Raw genomic sequence first — 18,071 nt, 5'->3', positions numbered from 1 at the left:
CGGTCACATTTTCGAGCCACCCGTGCTAACCGCTTTTCGGAAGGATTTAGAGCAAATTGGTATTACCGATCAAATCGGAACCGTATGACTAATTATGCACAACAAGTGCAGCGAATGCTAGATATCCCCTTAAAGCCCAGCGTACACGGAAGCTGCTGAAGGACGCAAATGCATATTACGTGTCACATAGCGATATCCATGTCGCAGCTTAGAACTTACACACCACGCCGTCGGTGCGGCTTTAAGATCCTGTCATTGTGGGAATTTACCACCAGCCAACAGCGCACGTTATACCAGAGCGCTGTCTTAACGTTCCTTTCCTGAAGACACTGAGCAGGAGGGCTGCCCGTAACTGCACACGGAGGGATGGCCCGCTCAGCTGATCACCAGACATGCTGCACCAAACCCTGCGAGCGGATGACCGGCGCGATCGCAAGAGGGACATTGCGATATCCCGCTAGGCGAGGAGTCTACTACTTCTAATGCTGTACTACTACGTCTACCACTACTACTATTACTACTGAGTCAGACTACTGCATATGGCACGCGGCGATCGGCACGACGGGCACCTCACCGAACATGGCGGTCAGCAGGGCGGCCAGCAGCCAGAACGGCGGCGACTTGCCCATCAGGTCGTAGCTGAGTCCGCCAAACGGGTATCCGATGAGCACGCCGACGGCCATGGCGCCCATAACGCGGCCCATCACGCGCGACCGCTCGCGTTCGTTCGGGTACAGGTCGGCCACAGTCGACAGACCTGCAGGGTGAGGTCAGGGAGGTCAGACAAGACGCGCGTTTTGACCTCTAGAAGTTCGTGGCAGCCAAAACCCTACGAGATTGTCATGATTTTTAAATTTGAATAAGCGTCAATGATCATGCTAGTCGGTATGTTCCTAAAAGCAAAACGTCGACCGGGATCATTTCAGGTCAGTAACCTACTCTGACCTTAAATATATCAATGGAAAATGTCAGTTGCTCTCCCCGTTGTCAATTAACGTTCGAAATCGATGTAAAAAAAATGTTAACGTTCGAAATGAGCGCCAGAAACCGGCCCATTCAGCAAGCTCGCGAGTAAAAAGCAAGTTGGTTTAGAGCTCTGTCTGACTTTCAAACCTGAACCCAGATAAAGGGAATTTGTTGCGACCATAAATTCAGTTGGTCTACTGTCTCATAAACTATCTCAGAGACGTATGGCTTCGCCTTACCCTTCATTGTCGCATCGCATTGAACGATTCCATAGACACTGCATTCGCCGACAGTCACGACCTGATTTTGACCTGTCATAGGTCAGGGACCTTAGAAGGTATATCTAATTTTTTACATTACTTTGGCCAAAACGGCCATAAACACAACGTATGGCGGAAGCGATTAGTTCAAAATGAGTCAGATGCCACCGTCATTTCATGTGTTATGGCACGTGCTCTCTGATCTTGTCGCTAAGACGATGGCGTGGAAGCTTGCGGTCACCTGCGTTTGTGTCTGTGGCTGCTAAGGACTTGTTGGCAGGAGCAAGGTGGGGAAACAAACATGATATTCAGTGAATCCGGGGTTATTGAGGCAAAGCGCCAATTTTCCATGACTGCACACATTTCTCTAACCAGCCTTGGACGAAAGCTTATGTTGCAAGTGCAAAAAGTGGATGTTTGAGTTATATAGACAAGTCTACATGCATCTACCAAATGAAATAATTAAATTTACACGACTACATTTTCTATACTTCTGCGAAGTGTGCCAAAGGTTTGCAAGAAAGATCTCGTTGTGGCACAGGTACATCACACAACTGAGATTTGGAAAGCTTTCTGAAATGCTTAATGCACATTGTTTCCGTGTATTTCTATCAATTTTAAGGAGCACCAGGGTGTCCGGTGTAGTTTCATGTTGTTGGGTGACCTTAGTCCTCCCACACCTAAAACAAAAAGTGGAATAAATTTATCTATTTTCTCTACTTCGGCCTCTAAACTCAGGGCTGCCAGGGGTCTCAGGTAAAATTATGGTTCTTGCTGCTTACATTGGCACCACTTGAGACTAAAGATTTGCTCCTGCTGGATGTCGGCTTAATCCTCAGCGGTTTCTTGGGCCTTGCTGGATCTCCACATGTTTCAGGCTGGATCTTGGTTCTTCCTAAATCCCTTGACATAATGTCAGATTGGATCTTGATTCTTGCTGGATCTTTTGGCATAATGCCAAGCTGGATCTTGGTTCTCAATGGATTTGTTGGATCTGTGTCAGAGAGTATCTTGGTTCTTGCTGGATCGTTTTGGCTTGTTGTCGGGCTAGATCATAGTTCTTGCTGGGTCTCTTGACTAACAATGAGACTGGATCCTGGTTCTTGCTTGATTTTCGGCTTAATATCAGGCTGGATCCTGGTTCCTAATGGACACGTCGGCTAATTATCAGGCCGGCTCCTGGGCTCTTGCTGTTTCCGAAACCCGACACCAGGAGTCAGTTCTTGGTTATTCGGTCACAAGTCTTATTTCCGTAATAACTAGTACGACTACCAACTTCCTGAATTATGTGGCACAGAACGTGATCGGTGTCTAAAGCTAGCACTGAATGCATCACATTGTTTGAGGGGCAGTAAAGACCTCTGGTTCCAGAAATCACTCACGTACGCCCGAACGAATAACTTGAGAATCATATTTGTCTTAACCATGAACGCCGCATAGATAGTGGGATGGCAGTATTTGAGTGACGTTTTTATGGCGTTATGCAAGCCTGGGTGACCTTAAAATAGTCACCACTAAATAACATGCACAAATTCGCGGTCGTCCAGCCCAGAAATTAGAGGGTTTAGGGCTTAAGAAAGGCGAGGCTGTGATTGCAACCGAATGTTCTTCCAAATGGCTATCGATACAATGGCCTTCAAAATGGCTATCAGTACAACGGCCTTCAATACGGCTCCCACACAAGTGCCGAGCACTCTCTTTAACTAGTCGGCATAACTAATGCAATATTTTCCAAGATATCTATCTATTTTCAGCGAATAAATCTTGCTATATCACTTATACGAACACCAATAATAAGCTTCGTAAACCAGATACTATTCACAGAACACAATTGCTTTAATAAACTAGAAACCAGCATTGGTATTCTTTGGATTTGGCTGTTAGCTACCATGCATATCAGGTCTTGCTCATCCAGTTCTAGATATATATTCTTCGTCTACAAACCACGGGGCTAAAATGCATGAAATTCGACGGCAAAAGACGAGCAAGAACTTTCATTTCGTTTCTTTGCCGGTTGTTGTACCATGTGGACAAGCGGAGACGCTAGGGTCAGATGATGGTGCTCGCTCGGGGTCATCATTCACTGATGACAGGGCCAGCGCGGTGCCAGCATTCCAGACCGTGATTGCCTAGGTCGTGAACCTCACTTGACAGTTATGGCCATGTGTCGGAATCAAGAGCATGCGCCCAACAAAGCAAAATCAGCAGGGCAGTGACAGCTATGAAAACCCATCATATGCGGGGCATGTTACGACCGACGCTTTAACATGAAAAGCTGTTCGAGAGCAGACATACCCGGTAGGAGGCTTCATAAATAGCTGACGTCATGCGACAAGAAACGATGTCTCGTGGGTATTGTCTGGCGGGATGGCAGCAGCTTAGCGTGGAGACCACCAAAGACGGGTCACTGGGGACATCACGGCAAGGCGGGGCTGTTCTCGGCACAGTGTTCCATGACTCCATGGTCAGGTTAACAGAGTCAACCATCAATGCAAATTATGAACAAAATATTCGTACATTTGCGCATTGCTTGACAACCACGGTAGCTGAGGATATGAAGAGAAAGACGCGCCGTGCCTACCGGCATATTTGTGTATATCAAGCATGTTTCAACGAGCACGTCATGCGAGTAATGGGCATGCCGATCATGTATCACATTTTCAGTGGGATTACTTTATCATTATGCAGTTATAGTCGGAACATTTTGATTGCATGGTTTTCTGGGGTTCGAAATTACACCAAACCTTGTTTGTTGTGTGAGCCCTGACCCACCATCCCATCACGAAATTCCAGTCCTACGGCACATTTATACTCGTCTCTCATCCCTACCTCCTGACCTTATCTGATCTTGAGCGTCCGCAGTCGCAGACTGCAGGCCATCCCAGCCACAGACAAATAACGAGCGCCGATGAGAATTAAACCCGTCGACTCCGCCACCGGAGGCTGGGAAACAGCGGCTCAAAGCCGTCGAGTCACAGGGGGGGAGGGGGGAGGGGAAGGACAACGCCAAAAAGCCAATGGCGGCAATGATAACCGCCATTTGATGATGCTAGAGTAGGCAAGACGAGACCACTGATCCTTACCATATCAGGGACTACGCAGAGCACCTAACACGCCGTGCGGCAGTACACATTGAGAAGACTGTGCACGTTATCACGTGTCACCAGTTTCCTTGGGGTTTCAGTAGGGCCTGGTCAGGGCGGTGAATGTCGTACGCGCCGTGCTCAATTCCAGAGATCAAAGGCGATGGTCTTGCTCGACCCAGCTGGGTGGGAATCCAAGGAGCACAAATGGAAAAGGCGAGCTTTGACGTAGTCACCTACGATTGTTTGATATCGTTAACAGAGGAACTTAAAATCCATAATACCGAACTTTCTTCCTACATCAAATGTGCAATTCACAGATAGTCAGACAACCTGGTCTCACTGTCTTTTCCTCTCAGTGCTAAGCCAATGACATCAATAAATGGTGCGCGCCTTTCAACACAGCGTGGAAATTTTGGAGTCAGGACAGCTTTCAAAGAGTGGCGCTTTTCGGGTTAATTCAAGACAATCATGTATATTTTATGTTTTTGACGCATACATGATAATTCGCGTCTGTTCTGAAAGGCGGGGGCGAGGGTCGGGACTAGCGCTTTGTAAATGGGAGCTCCTAGTAGGAAGAAAACAACAGTTTTCCGACGTTTACTTTATTTTGGAGTTCAATATCTGGAACTACCAGGGGCACGTAAACGCAAGGTTACACATGACTGGGTAGAAAGAACAAGTGACGTTAAAAACGTGAAGCATGAAGTGGTCCAAAGTACATAACTTGAAGCCAGAACCTTTAATTTCACCAACACCTTTTCGGCAATATATATTCTAAGCTTTCCCACGCAGAAGCACAACGATTAATTGCATTGCAAACGTAGTTTAACAATATTTACCTGCGAAATCCCGCATCGAAGCTTGGTGAACACCAACGTATGCATGACTCGTTGTCGCATAATTAGCCCGTCCTGAATTTATGTGACACTTAGGCAATCTGGGATGCTATTTACGGCACCGAGATAGATTTGTGTTTTGCAGCAGACGTTTCCATCGTCTTTGTTACATACGAAATGGTGCCACGACATCGGCGCTTCGGCAAGAAGTCCTACCGGCAGGAGTGTCACGACGTTGATGCATGGCAAAACTGATCAGATATACGCGACATAACTTCGGCTGCAAAACTCGTGCAGATTTTACTCATACGCGACATTAACTCTACTGCCAAGACTTAATACGACATCGATACTACACGACAAAACTTGGCATGCAAAACACATAGCTATTATGTCTACAGCAAATACTTGACCACAAGTCTGCTGTAACAGTAATGTGTTTAAATCTTTGCAGCAGAAGTAGTGCCGTGTATAAAGAATGGCTTCAAAACGTTTGCGGTAAAGGCAATGGCGAGTGTAAGTTCTTGACGTGAAACTTTTCTCGTGAAGCACTAATTCCGCATAGACGTTTTCGCACCAGAAAAATGTCGTGTGAAAGCAATGACTGCGTAACAATTTGCAGGAGAAGTATTGACGAGTTTAATCTTCTGCAGCATATGTGCTGTAGCGTAGCTCTAATGCCGTATTTAAGTATTGACAGCGGAAGTTATGTGGTATCACTTCTGTCGGTAGGAGTTTTTGCTGCAGCGCTGTCGTGGAACCCAAATTCCACAGCTGCGCAGCATTGCTTGATAAAAAATGTGTGGGAAGCACTAACCTATTTTTCCTGCACATCGTTCATGTGAAAACAAATCTCGATTGATTTGTGATTGCTACTATTTGTGCAAGTTTCCATTTGCGTCATTTGACCACCATGCAGCGCCACTGTCGCCAGCAAGCGAATGGCCGCTGCTGACGCGTAATTTTTGACTGGCTTTTGATTGCGTCGAAACTATATCACATATCTCACATCACTTATCCCAAGAAACGAAAGATGCCTTCAATTTAAGATGCGACGAGGCTGTCAAAGTTTTTTATAGTTTTTTTTCGACAAACTGGCATTGCAAACATGACACGGGATTTTCATATCGTTTAAGCTTCGTAAAAAGAAGAAGCCATTAGTTTATATCACAGGCTAGTACAGACATTCTACGAGTTGTGCCAGCACGGTAAACTAATTAGCCAGGAAATCAGGTTATCAAACATCAATCATTATCATCAATGACAAGTCATCATGTCAACTGCAACAAGCAAGACATTTCCTATGATCAGGAAGTTTTGATATTCTTCATAGAGCATTGCGGCCCAACTTCTGGCATGGCCCACTTTGGTTGTGTGATATGTGAAATTCGTAGGTTTTTGGCGTAAATTGCACATTTTTGCGTATAATCGTATAATCCAGTTTCTCAACGCAAAATATACAATTACAATGACGACACTAAAAAAATACACAGACAATGTACAATCTACGACGCAAATATACGCAAAAAATATTGAATGGGTTTCTCAAAGCCAAGAACAAATGTACCACAGAGCTTAATTTTGATAAGCCCTTGGTGGATTTGGTAGTGTAACTAACGCAAGCATTTGTGCCGTAGATTGTAAAACCGAACTTAGGATCGCTACTTATTGAAAGACAAATTGCTGAAAAAGGAAGCCTAAACAGCATGCAACAGCTGCAGAAGGCATAACAGCGCATAAAACTTGAGTGTGAGCAAGTAATAGTGAGGGTTCCAGCCTTTCAGGCAAGAAGTCTTGGGTGGGCATGCCAAAACCGGAAGATCAGGCAAAACTGCCTGGTCAAGGAGCTTCCTTTGCAAGAACATCAAAGTAGGTTCGAGTTGAGAAATTTGGGTGGCTGTCACAATACTTGTTATGAATACTATGCATTATATATGTATGCAAGTTGCATTCCAGGCACTTTCAAAGTGAGATATGGGTAGTATCATCGCCTGCCCTGGTTGAAAACATTATGATGTACAATAAATGCCAACAAAATAGCTTAGCATTGCGCAATTATTATTATCTAAAATGGACATCATTTGGATAACACAGATGCATACATCTTGTGCATCACTGTCATAAGACAGCAGCTAGCCTGTATGAATTCATGTAACAGAAACCTACTTTCAATAATCATCCGTATAAAAGGACCCTGCTCCCAATGCCAAGTACAGCAAGCTGTTTATGATTGTATCCATGAATGACCCTTTTTCAGTGTTCATTGACAGCTCGTGTTTGCTTCACATGCTCCTTTAAGCTCTGAAGGCTAAGGTCTGACAATTCCAACTTCAATGCCTGGGACATCCTTAGTAAGCAAAGGCATTGTGTACTTACCATTCACATGATCTCGTCCGCAATCGCAATTGACAATCGCAAATGAATTTCAGAACCCTCGCCATCGGAGATTTCAAACCCGCCTGAAATACACTGGACACCGGCGGCCGGCGGCGTCGTTCTCGACCTGCGGAAAGCGTCCCACTCATTTTCACTCTCAATGTGCCGGTAAGCAGTCCGCCTGTGGTACATCGGCACACTGCGTGCTACTACAAGAGGGCTGACTTCGGCGGTCTGCGCCGAAGCCTCACCCGGATCCAGTGGGGGCTGGGCCAAGCAGTGGACACCTTCTACACACCGCTTGAGATGGACATCGCCGACCACGTCCCCATGGTGATCCTCCGGCGCCGACTGACCCCCTGTTAGGCGGCGCGGTGCGAGATACACTCTGGCTGAATGAGGCAGCTTTCCGACGTCTGCCGAGAAAACTCCGGCGTAGTGACCGCGGCTGAGGTTGCGGACAGGAGACACAATTTTAAGTCCGTGTCCAAAGTATCCTCAAAATTTATATAAAGTCACCAAAGATCTTAGGACCAAGCCTAAGCTGTACTGGTTGTTTAAATATGTCCCGAAGAAGTCATGCATATTACCAGCCTCGTATAACTCTAAGCAGACTCTCGTGTTGGATAACATGGCTCGCGCCGCCGCGTTGAATGACGCCTTCGCTCTAAAATTTAGTTATATCCGTGTGCATCTCCCTCCAGATGCGCCATGGTGCCCAGTCGAGTCACTGAGCCAACTGAGTTTCTGAGGCAGCCGTGCGATTCGCAATTTCTGTGGTCGGTCCCAGCAAGGCCTGCGGACTAACAATATCAGTCCCCGCAAATTCACCGAGTGCGCTGATGAGTTAGTCGCTCTGCTCACCAAGATTTGTGACCTCTCGGTAAGCTCAGATGTCTTCCCGGCTAGGCGGAAGCAGGCAAAAGTCGTATCAAGTTTTAAGAAAGGAGATAGGCAGGAGCCGGCAAATTACAGAAGATTATATATATATATATATATATATATATATCCCTACTTCCTCTCTTCGGAAAGATACTGGAAGGAATTGCACATGACAAGTTGTTCCGCCAAGTATCCCCGGTGTTATGCCATCATCATCAGCATGGTTTTATTCCTAAGCGTTCGTACGGCGCTAACTTTTGTGTTTACGTGAAATTGGCCCGGAGGCCATGTCGGTGAGATACCAGACGGATGTCATTTACACTGATTATTCGACTGCTTTTTCAGAGCGTCAATGACGGGCTCCTGAACCACAAGTCGAAGTATTGATGCAACTTAAGGTTGATCTCGTATCTGTCCAACAGACTTCAGAGGGTTAACGTCAACGGAGAAAACTTCCGATTATAAACTGGCGACCTCCGACGTCCCGGAAGGATCACTCTTGGTTCCCTCTTTTTTACTGTTAATCCGACCGTCTTTTGTATGCCGATGACGTGAAAAAGTCCACAAAATTACGCCCCCGGCTGACGGACTGCTGCTGCAGAATGATCCCGATTATCTGGTAGCGTGGTCAGTCAGGTGAGGGCCGACCCTTAACCCCTAAACAATGTAAAACTTTCACGATGACCCTCAGGCGTGCTCCCATCCAGAACATGTAACATATGAATAGAACTGAGCTTGAACATGCGTTTAAAATTAGGGACCTTCACGCAACGCTGGATACCAAACTAATCTTCGCTGCACATATTTGACGTAGTCAGTCGTGGCAATCGAGCACTTGGCCTCTTTATTCTGTCCTTCCAAGCCGGTACCAGTTGATTAGAATTCATCTGAAGCGCTGTGATGACTGCGTATTTTTACAAACGTGCGATCAGTTTCAGAATATTGCAGCGTGATTTGGGCGTGGGCGACCAATCCCCACACAGTGTGGGTTGGTTGAGTGCAGCACAAGTTTCTTATTTGGTTACTTACTCACACATTCTCCGGGAAAACAGCTTCTTTTTATGACAGCTTTCCGCTTCATTTCAAAATCCCATCCCAGCAGCACGAAGATTGCTGCACGGGTTACTCTTTCTGAGGAACATCTTCTAAGGTAAACTGGGCTCTCAACTGTTGCTAAGCTGCTTCCCCTTGCTTGTGCTGCTTCAGTCGACCCGCACTCAAACTCTGCTCGCTGCACCTCGCGCTCGTTTGCAAAGAGTACCGAGCGGTCCGTTTTTTCAGACCGCCAAGCATTAGGAGCACTTTCTTAGCGAGCAACACTAGCACGGATATTTTTCATCACAGTTTTGGCATTTTAGAGTTCAGTATGCTTAAACTCTGTAGCAGCTTTACTTAGCTCTGAGATGTTATCCCTGAATAATGCTCATCCTACTGTGTGTTGTGTATTTACTGCATTTTATTTAAATGGCATCGCCTGTTGTTGGAGCGCAGCGCTATTGGCGATAAAAGAAAAATAAACAAATAAACAAATAGACATAAGGTAATTTGCGGCCTCCGTGATAGACGCATCAGATTCTGACCTCGTGGTCAAACGGCGATGGATACGAGCTCCTGGACGCGGGCATTGTTTGGCCTGCGTGACGTGGAAAGCTCAGCTGAAGCCTGGCCAGGGGAGGGTCACCCTGCCCCGGGGCCGCAGCATTGTGCGGCACCCACAACCCTGCGCGGTCCTGTCTGTCGAAAAGGCAGGGTCAAAGCCATCTGGTGAACTAGAATGTCACAATCTGAGTGGAAGCTTTAGGATGGGCTCAGCAAGTTGTACTAAGCAAGTGTTCTGAAGCCCAGAACGCCCACTGTGCAGGTGGTGTTGGGTTCAGAGTCTTAACCCCGAGTTCAGAGTTTGAACCCAACACCTTCTTTGCAAGTACACTCGAAATAAATCACGAGAAGACACTAGCTGATGAATTCTTAACAATGCTAAAAGATCAGTCTGTTTTGAAAGTCGCCAGACGATATCGGTGAGCTCTGGATCTTGAGCCGAACTTTCCCTTCCCGCCATCTGTAAGGTCTTTTGACAGAAACCATTATAATTTCATAGTAGACGTGGCAGCATGGTGGATTTTGACTAAGCATATCAACAGTCACACGCCCATAGCGAGCGGGGATGAGTGGCATGCATGTTTGTGATCTTAACCACATTACCGTAGCCGAGCCGCACCAATGTACGTGCTATAACTCAACGTGCAGGAAGACTCGTTTTCTTTTTTTCGGGACATCAAGCCATCAAAGATACCGTATGTAGATTTCAAACAATTTTTAGGCATTGCCTGTCTTTGCCCTGCAAGCTGACCTCAGGACCCCAGGACACGACCTACCACGGCTATGTGAGATGATCGCTGGCGTAATATTCATGGTGGTTATGCAGAAATATTCTTAACATGACTGATGGACTGAAAGGGCTACATGAAGGATCACCCAGATTGCATTGTCATAGCTCGGCTGTGTACGAGACACAAGGGACAATACGTACAAGTAGGTACGGTTGCGTAATGGGCTCTTAGTGCATTACCTGCTATGGCTATGCAGGACGACCCCACGCCGTGTACTGCCCTGGCCACCAGTAGAGATGAGGCGCCGGATGCCACGGCGAACACTGCAGCGTCAAGGGTGAGGCATGTGATGCGCCGCACTCGTCAGTGGCCGACACCGCCTGCTGAAACACTGTCCCGTGCCCGTCCTGAACACAGAGCGGGCTGCCCCATTAATGAAACAGACACGCGGAATGCCTTGGAGCTTGCCGGGAGGAGCTCACATGTCCGGCGGTTGCCCCTCGCCTCAGTTTGCGGGGGAACGGCGTGATGTAGTTGGGGGACCGTCCGCTTCCGGTGCCGCGTCCTACGCTGGGTTCGATTCTGGCCCCCGGCTGAGAGTTTCGTCGTCCTTTTTCACAACAGACGCGAGGTGCGCGCATTGCAGCCTTACGGTGCGTCACCTCTGAACAAAATTTTCGGCACCTGGTAATTTGCTCCTGACTAAATTTTTGATAGCAATTTAGAAATTTGGCACCTAAGATTATAATAACAAGGAAATTTGCGCCCAGTAGGTCCAGTAAACCGTGGTTTGTAAGCTCGTTTTTCATTTGTGTCGACTGATTTCCAAATCCAAAATAGGGAGATCCTACACATTTAGTAACCCTAGGGCTTAGTGAACAGCGGGTGCTTTTAAATACTTTGCACCCGAGAAGTGCTTTATTTAAAGTATTCATAATTGGAAGCTGGAAGCTATTTCCTGGACAGAATAATATGAGCTGATGAAGCCTGGAACAGAAGAGGTTATAGTTGGAATTGAGCGAAAAATTTGGTAAAAAGTTTTCATGTCACATGGCTTGAAAGCGTCAGAACTGAATGATGAAAATATCCATCCAAGACCAGTGAACGCAGGCTTTCTTTAGACAGCGGTTTTAATTTTGCCCTGAAGCTTTCGAACTCGCACATCAAGGAAAGCCAAGAAGCTAATTTTAATCCTCCTACTCCTTCGTAAACGTCACCTCATAATTTCTTCTTAAAAGGGAGTGTTCCACATTTATATGGGATTTTTTAACTGAACTAGCCATCTTGGAGACCTTATGGTGCTGTTCACAATCGTGCTCTCCTAGTATCTAAGCCCATCTAGCTTTTGAGCTAGACGCCCGCGAAATGGGGAGAATATTTTCGGGGCGGTATTTCGAAGGCATCTTGACATTCATAAAGTCATGATAACGTCATTCAAACCTTGCCATTCACAAGCCATGCGGCGATCACGACAATGAAAAACAATTGTTCAGACGATCATTTCTGGCATTGCTGAGAGCGACTTCCGATGGCTGCTTTAATCTCTCTAAATCTAAAACAGTCCCTTTAAGAAAACTGAGAAATTTATCAATATGGAACCTGTACCGAAACAACAGAAAGGAATCGTCAATATACCGTCGATGGAATACTGGGTTGAAAGGTCAGGGACGGTTGGATAGCCAGTTCTTTTTGTGGAAACGCATGAAGGTATCGACGAAAGTGGTTTCAAAGAGGAGATCCCATCTCCACGCCTCCTCTCCGCCTTAAAAGTTTGTCATTGAACATAAAAAGGAGTTCATGACAGCGAGTTTAGGAGAGAGCCAAACAGGCCCACAGTAAAGCCCATGAATGGAGGGCAAACTCAAGCACAATGTTGATGATGCAAGTATCTATAGTTTCTGTTTACGGAATATTTGCAAAAAGGTCTCAAATGTCAAAGCTAGCCATAACCATCTTTCTCAAAAACTTAAGTTCTGAATTATCCTGTGTAACTTGAAGAGGATAAGTCAGAAAGCATTAATTTTGCTTCAAAGTGTTGGGCAATGCTACAAGCTATTTAGATGGTTTTTTGGGAGGACATGACACAAGCCAACAAAATTGCCTTTAGCCCGTCATTGACCGGGCCTTCCAGTGGCACACCATTGACTGCCAGGGGCGGATTTCACGCTCAGTCCCGGCTGGCCGAATCGAAAAAATTCAATTGCAATCGATAGCGCCGTGTCTTATGCGTGTGCGCGTGCTGCCCCCCCCCCCCCCCCCTCAAATGGTCAAACAAATTTCTGAGGATAGAAAACACCAAAGTAGATCACTCTGACCTCTTCTTTGGGCACATATGCTAACATAGTTCTTCGCTATCTCAACAATGCAATATTGAAGTTGGACAAATATGATGTTTCCTCACAGTTTTCCTGGCTAGTTTCGCAAAAAAGATGGTTGTGGGGCTGAGCAACGGCAATGGTTCAAAACCTAACTCAAAGCACACTACAAAATGCTTTTTACCACAAACTTGGCACATTGCCTCTGAAAGATGTTTGTAAAGGTCTTCAACAGCTCTAAAAGTCGCTTTTCAATAGAAAAACTACACCATTTATTTGGCAAATAATCTTCGTAATAACTGTCGACACGTGTGCTGCACGCTCTTAGCCGTCTCTCATCCGCACTACGGTACGGAACTAGGCGTATCAGTTTTCGCCTCAGCCTCTCGGCTGACTGACGGCAATCTGCCGGGACAGCGCCCGGGGCGTCGCGCCGCGCGGGCTGTTTTCCAACGGCGTGTCAACAGCACGGCTCGCCGGCCACGGTCAACACGCGCCGCTGCCACCGCCCAAAATTGGAAGCCGCCAGCCGCTGCGCCGCCGGCGAAACGGCGGCGGCCAAGGCCAGCTGCGCCACATTAAGATGGGAAGGTTTCTGATCGCTTTGGATTGCATCAGGCTTGTGGCGGTGGGGGCGTAGCATGGGCGGCGTTCGATATTTTTTTTTTGCTGATTTTAGGCAATGGAAATAACAAAAAAATGATTGCAGAGACATGCTGGCTGGCGAATCTTTTAGTCGCGCCGCACTCCTCATTCTTTCATATCAATTATGTACGTGTAAACATTGCGTGGTTATGCGTTGCGAATTTTAGTATTGCTTCGGGCATTGATTCTGCCAAAATTTTTGCCTTGTCCTTGATACGTCGGTGTTTTCGTCAGTCAACAACTTTTCTGGTAATCCCTTCTAATTAGGCATTCATTGACATACCCGGAAATACGGTGTAGAAGAAGGGGTCACAAGCCCTGTAGTTATCTGCTGCGTGACAGATGAAACAGTAACATTACCGGTTAGGCGCCTCGTGCGGTGAGGGCCGAGCGAGGTCATGACAGACGTTAGGGCTACCAACAATCACTATGTTAATGGTATCAAACTTCAGAGACATCTTTGGCAACTCCAACAAATGAGCTGGGTCGATGCATAGGAAATTCAGTATTTCGCCGGAGGCATATAAGCAGGCAAAAGAGGCTCACTGATATCCACTTCTAGAGTGCTGATGCATCAGCCGCACTGCCTGAAAATAAACTTGTTGGGTCTGGCAGTTTCAGCCGAAGAAAGCGATGAATTCTTGCTAATTTGCGGATTTTTTGTGTGATGTCAATCAAGTCGGCCTCACAGGCAACCATTTCGGATGCAGATCGATTTACTTGGGTTGCCAATATGACGTCAGTTTTCAACAGCGCCCAAAGCGGGCGGGTCCACAGTTCGCGCAGCCCCGCGCATGATCGGCCACACACATTGACACGCACCTTGGTCAGCACGATCGCCTGGCCTCTACTAGGTGTCAAATGTTTAGCCCCGTTCCGCAGCAACGTCGTGCCGTGCAGATCCGGACCCGGCTTCGGCCCGCTCTGAGCACCTGCTTTCAGCTCGTAAATTTACGTTTAAACATGCTAATGTCGCGAAGAGTGTACATTTGGTTCAGATTACAATTTCGCCATGTTGTTCAGCCTTGCAGCGTGATGATGCACAAAAATCGAGTTTGATCAGATCGCTTACACGCAAAACCCTGGAATTTTCTCAACGCTTCTTAGAATTATGCTTTTCCTTTTTTCCAAACTGCATGTGGCATAAGAGGTAATAAAGATATTGGACTTAAATAGCAAACACATGAGGTCCAGGCGGGAGTGAGACGGACCGGGCCACTAAGCATTAAACTTTGCCCAGCATCTAGCTTGGCCCGCGGCCGTAATGAAGCTCTGTACAAGCACGTTTCATCAGTCAGCTTACTGCAGAGTAGCGTCAGCACGGTATCGAAGCTGCGGATAAATGTCACGACCACCGGCAGCTGTCCAGCCGCAACGACAGCTCTTACGGGACACTTACTTCCAGGACCACTTGCGGGACAGGGAAGGGCTACTCCGGGGAAGGGAGGACGCAATCGGTGCACAGCAAGCGGCAGACGCAGCGGGTTCGAGGCACAGCGGCAAGTGGGCTGCATTCCCATCTAAGGTATCATATTTCTGGTACATGGAGAGCCATACATCATCAGCAGGTCCCATAGTGACCATAAAGTTATGGGAATAACTGAGTAAGCTATGGGAAAAAGCTATGAAGTTAACGGAAAAAGCTTTGACGTTTATGGAAAAGTGGAGTTAGTGAAAAATTGTAAAAACATCGAAAACCTATTACGTTAAGGGTGAAAAGTTGCGGAAAACTGAAGTGTTAAGTTATTGCAAGCAAATACAATAATTCTTTTTAGCTAACTGGCTGGGGTAAAAACATTCCAGTTCCGACCACTTGGCAAGCGATATTTTCGCGGCATTGCAAATTATACCTAACGGGGCGCTCGACCACGCCGACAATCGAAGAAATAATTCGTGCGACTAAATCGGTTCAAGTAAGGAGCGGTAATGCCAAACAGGCGCGAGGCACGAGCAGGGCGGCGGCAGCCCAGAAATAAGAGAACGTGCCAGCAGAGTGCGGAGAGCGCCACTTACGGAAGGCAGAGAGGGCCAGCACGCCGACGCCGCACACGAGCGGTAGCCTGAAGCCCAGCCTGCCGACGACGGTGCCCACCACCACGTTGGCCAACAGCTGGACGAACGCCTTGGAGGAAAGCAGCACGCCGATCCTGTTGTCCGCCTCACCGGAGAGCGGCGGTTGGGAGGCGGCGCCGTGCTCGCCGGCGCCGGCCGCGCTCGCCGACGGCAGGGTCAGGGTCAAGGCCGGGGTCAGGGGCGGGGTCGGGGCCGGGGCCGGCAGCTGGGGCGGGGTCTGGTCGGCCTCCCCCGCCACCGGCGGCTCCTGTCGCCGGGGGAAGTAGGCGGGCAAGACCGAGGTGCGGCTGTGAAGCAGCACACGGCCGTCGGCGGTGCGCGACAGGTTGCTGAAGATGTGCGTGAAGAGCAGCGTTTGCGCCGTGTGCGCCGCGTCCGCCCGCCGCCGCGCCGCGCCGCCGCCGCCGCCGCCGCCACCGCCGCCACCGCCGCCGCCCGTTTCAGACAGGTAGGCAGGGATGATGGGCACTGCGTGGCATGGTCCAGAGGTGACGACAGGCCGCGTCAGAAGAACAGTACGTTTTGATCTAAAACATGTCATAGAGGCGCTTCTGGCATAAGGGTGAGGAGTATACACAGCTGATATGCGTGACACGGGTGGGTGACAAAGGTGTCGCAAACGACTTCTGGCTGGAAGCATCATGATTCAAAATGGCCATCACTGTGGCAGATTTGTATGATGACCGTAACACTGATTAAACACGGGCCTATTTACAGTACGCATTCCCCCCAAAAATGAATCAAGTCCAGCCTGTGTCATTTTATAAAAGGCAAAGCAGTCCCCGCTCTATGAAATTTGATTTCAGTTGGAGAGAAAAATGGAGAAGGATGCTTGTCAGGGTCGACGTAGGAACCCGACATGTGGATCCATCTGAATGGAGTCTGGACAGAGTCGGTATGTAGAGAAGTGTTTTTGATAATCAAGGTGTTATAGATTAAGTAAAAATGAGCTGCATTGGGTCTTGAATAGAGGATTGGAGACCAGCTGCGAAAAATATACGCATTTTCGGCGAATTGCTATCATTTCATCTGCCTGCATTTGCTGTGAGCACAGCACTGGGTGTGTTTCAGGTTGTTTCCGAACCAAATTTAGTACGCCTGGGTGGGGATCAATTTTAGCCCCGATGTTTTTACAGAATAATTTTCAGACGGTGCGCCGTGGACACGCCAAACTTTGCATAGCTGTAGGCATCTGAATAACTTTCAAGGCAGTTGCATGAGCAGGTTTGGGGTCATTTTAACCCCAATCTGAAGTTGAAGCTTGTTGTGACCTTATTTGGCCCAAAGATCATGATCTGGGAAACTTAAATTTTGACACACGTGAGTTCATACACAGGCTAACCCACCCTATGAACTTGGTGTTTCTAGCTCTCTTAGTCAAAGACCTCATGGAAGTGACAAATTGTTAATGTTCCATGCCTTTACGGTTGAATGCAACACGCAGATTGGCCGAGTTACGACCTGAATTTGATATTTCTACTGTTGCGTGCGTTGGAACATAAAAATCGACGGTGCGGAAAGATGTTAACCATAAATATGACGAGCTTAGTATGGTCTAGAGCTTCCAAACATTAGCGGAACATGTGCAATTGAGTACACTTGTCAGGTTTCCATTGTGATCGTTTCGCCGTTTGTCAAGTCATCCAGCTGTTCTGTAACATTACGACACACTTTTATAGCTTCAGAATGGTTTGCCAAACTGAACAGCGACCCTGCGCTGTTCAGCCATCCCTGGCAACGGATTTTCCAGAGCACTACGTCCTCCGGTTACAAGTCAAGCATGGCCGAGTGCAGGAGCGGGACCGGACGGGAACGGGACCGGTGCAGGAGCGGGACCGGACGCGTCCGGGGACCGTCGGAGGACGCGGCGCGCGTGGTGGCGGCCCGACGTCACTCACCGACGGCCGACAGCAGGATGTTGTCCAGCAGCAGCGACACGTACACGAGCGCAGTGACGAGCTCGCGCGGCGGCGAGGCCTGGGCCTGTTCGGCCTGCTCGGCCGCCGCCATCGCCTGGTGACGTCCGCGCGGCCGGCTGCGGCGGCGTCGAGTGCGGCGCCCTGCCGCCGGCCGTATCGTGGGCCCGGCACGGCCTGGTCATCAGACTGAACGGCTGCGGAGGCCGGCTATCGCGGCCGCCCAGCCGCACACACGGCTCACATCGCTCTTGTTTGCCCGTCAGACCGGCTATCTCCGGTCGCCACGCCCGCAACAGCGGGCCGCGCGCACGCCTTTCAAGACGCGGTGGCGGAGGCCGGCCGAGATCCCCCGTCGCGAAGTGGCGCCCTGTTGACGGCGGCGG

The 18,071-nt window shown here is 48.2% G+C and overlaps 1 protein-coding gene across 1 annotated transcript in view; it reads right to left on the bottom strand.

Annotated features, from left to right (window-relative positions):
- LOC119111583 (synaptic vesicular amine transporter-like) overlaps nucleotides 1-17,779 on the bottom strand; it is a 33,977-nt gene extending 16,198 nt beyond the window's left edge. The window contains exons 1-4 of the mRNA XM_037235393.1: nucleotides 17,672-17,779; nucleotides 15,710-15,854; nucleotides 10,976-11,059; nucleotides 575-757 (exon numbers count right to left, since the gene is read on the bottom strand). Of these exons, the coding sequence (XP_037091288.1) occupies nucleotides 575-757; nucleotides 10,976-11,059; nucleotides 15,710-15,854; nucleotides 17,672-17,779 (520 nt within the window). The remainder of the gene's footprint in view (nucleotides 1-574; nucleotides 758-10,975; nucleotides 11,060-15,709; nucleotides 15,855-17,671) is intronic.
- Nucleotides 17,780-18,071: the final 292 nt, after the last annotated feature.

This window comes from Pollicipes pollicipes, unplaced genomic scaffold (genome assembly GCF_011947565.3).
Source record: "Pollicipes pollicipes isolate AB1234 unplaced genomic scaffold, Ppol_2.1 Scaffold_7261;HRSCAF=8764_pilon_pilon_pilon, whole genome shotgun sequence".
Classification (NCBI taxonomy): Eukaryota; Metazoa; Arthropoda; class Thecostraca; order Pollicipedomorpha; family Pollicipedidae; genus Pollicipes; species Pollicipes pollicipes.
This window is presented reverse-complemented; position numbering and strand designations above follow the sequence as displayed.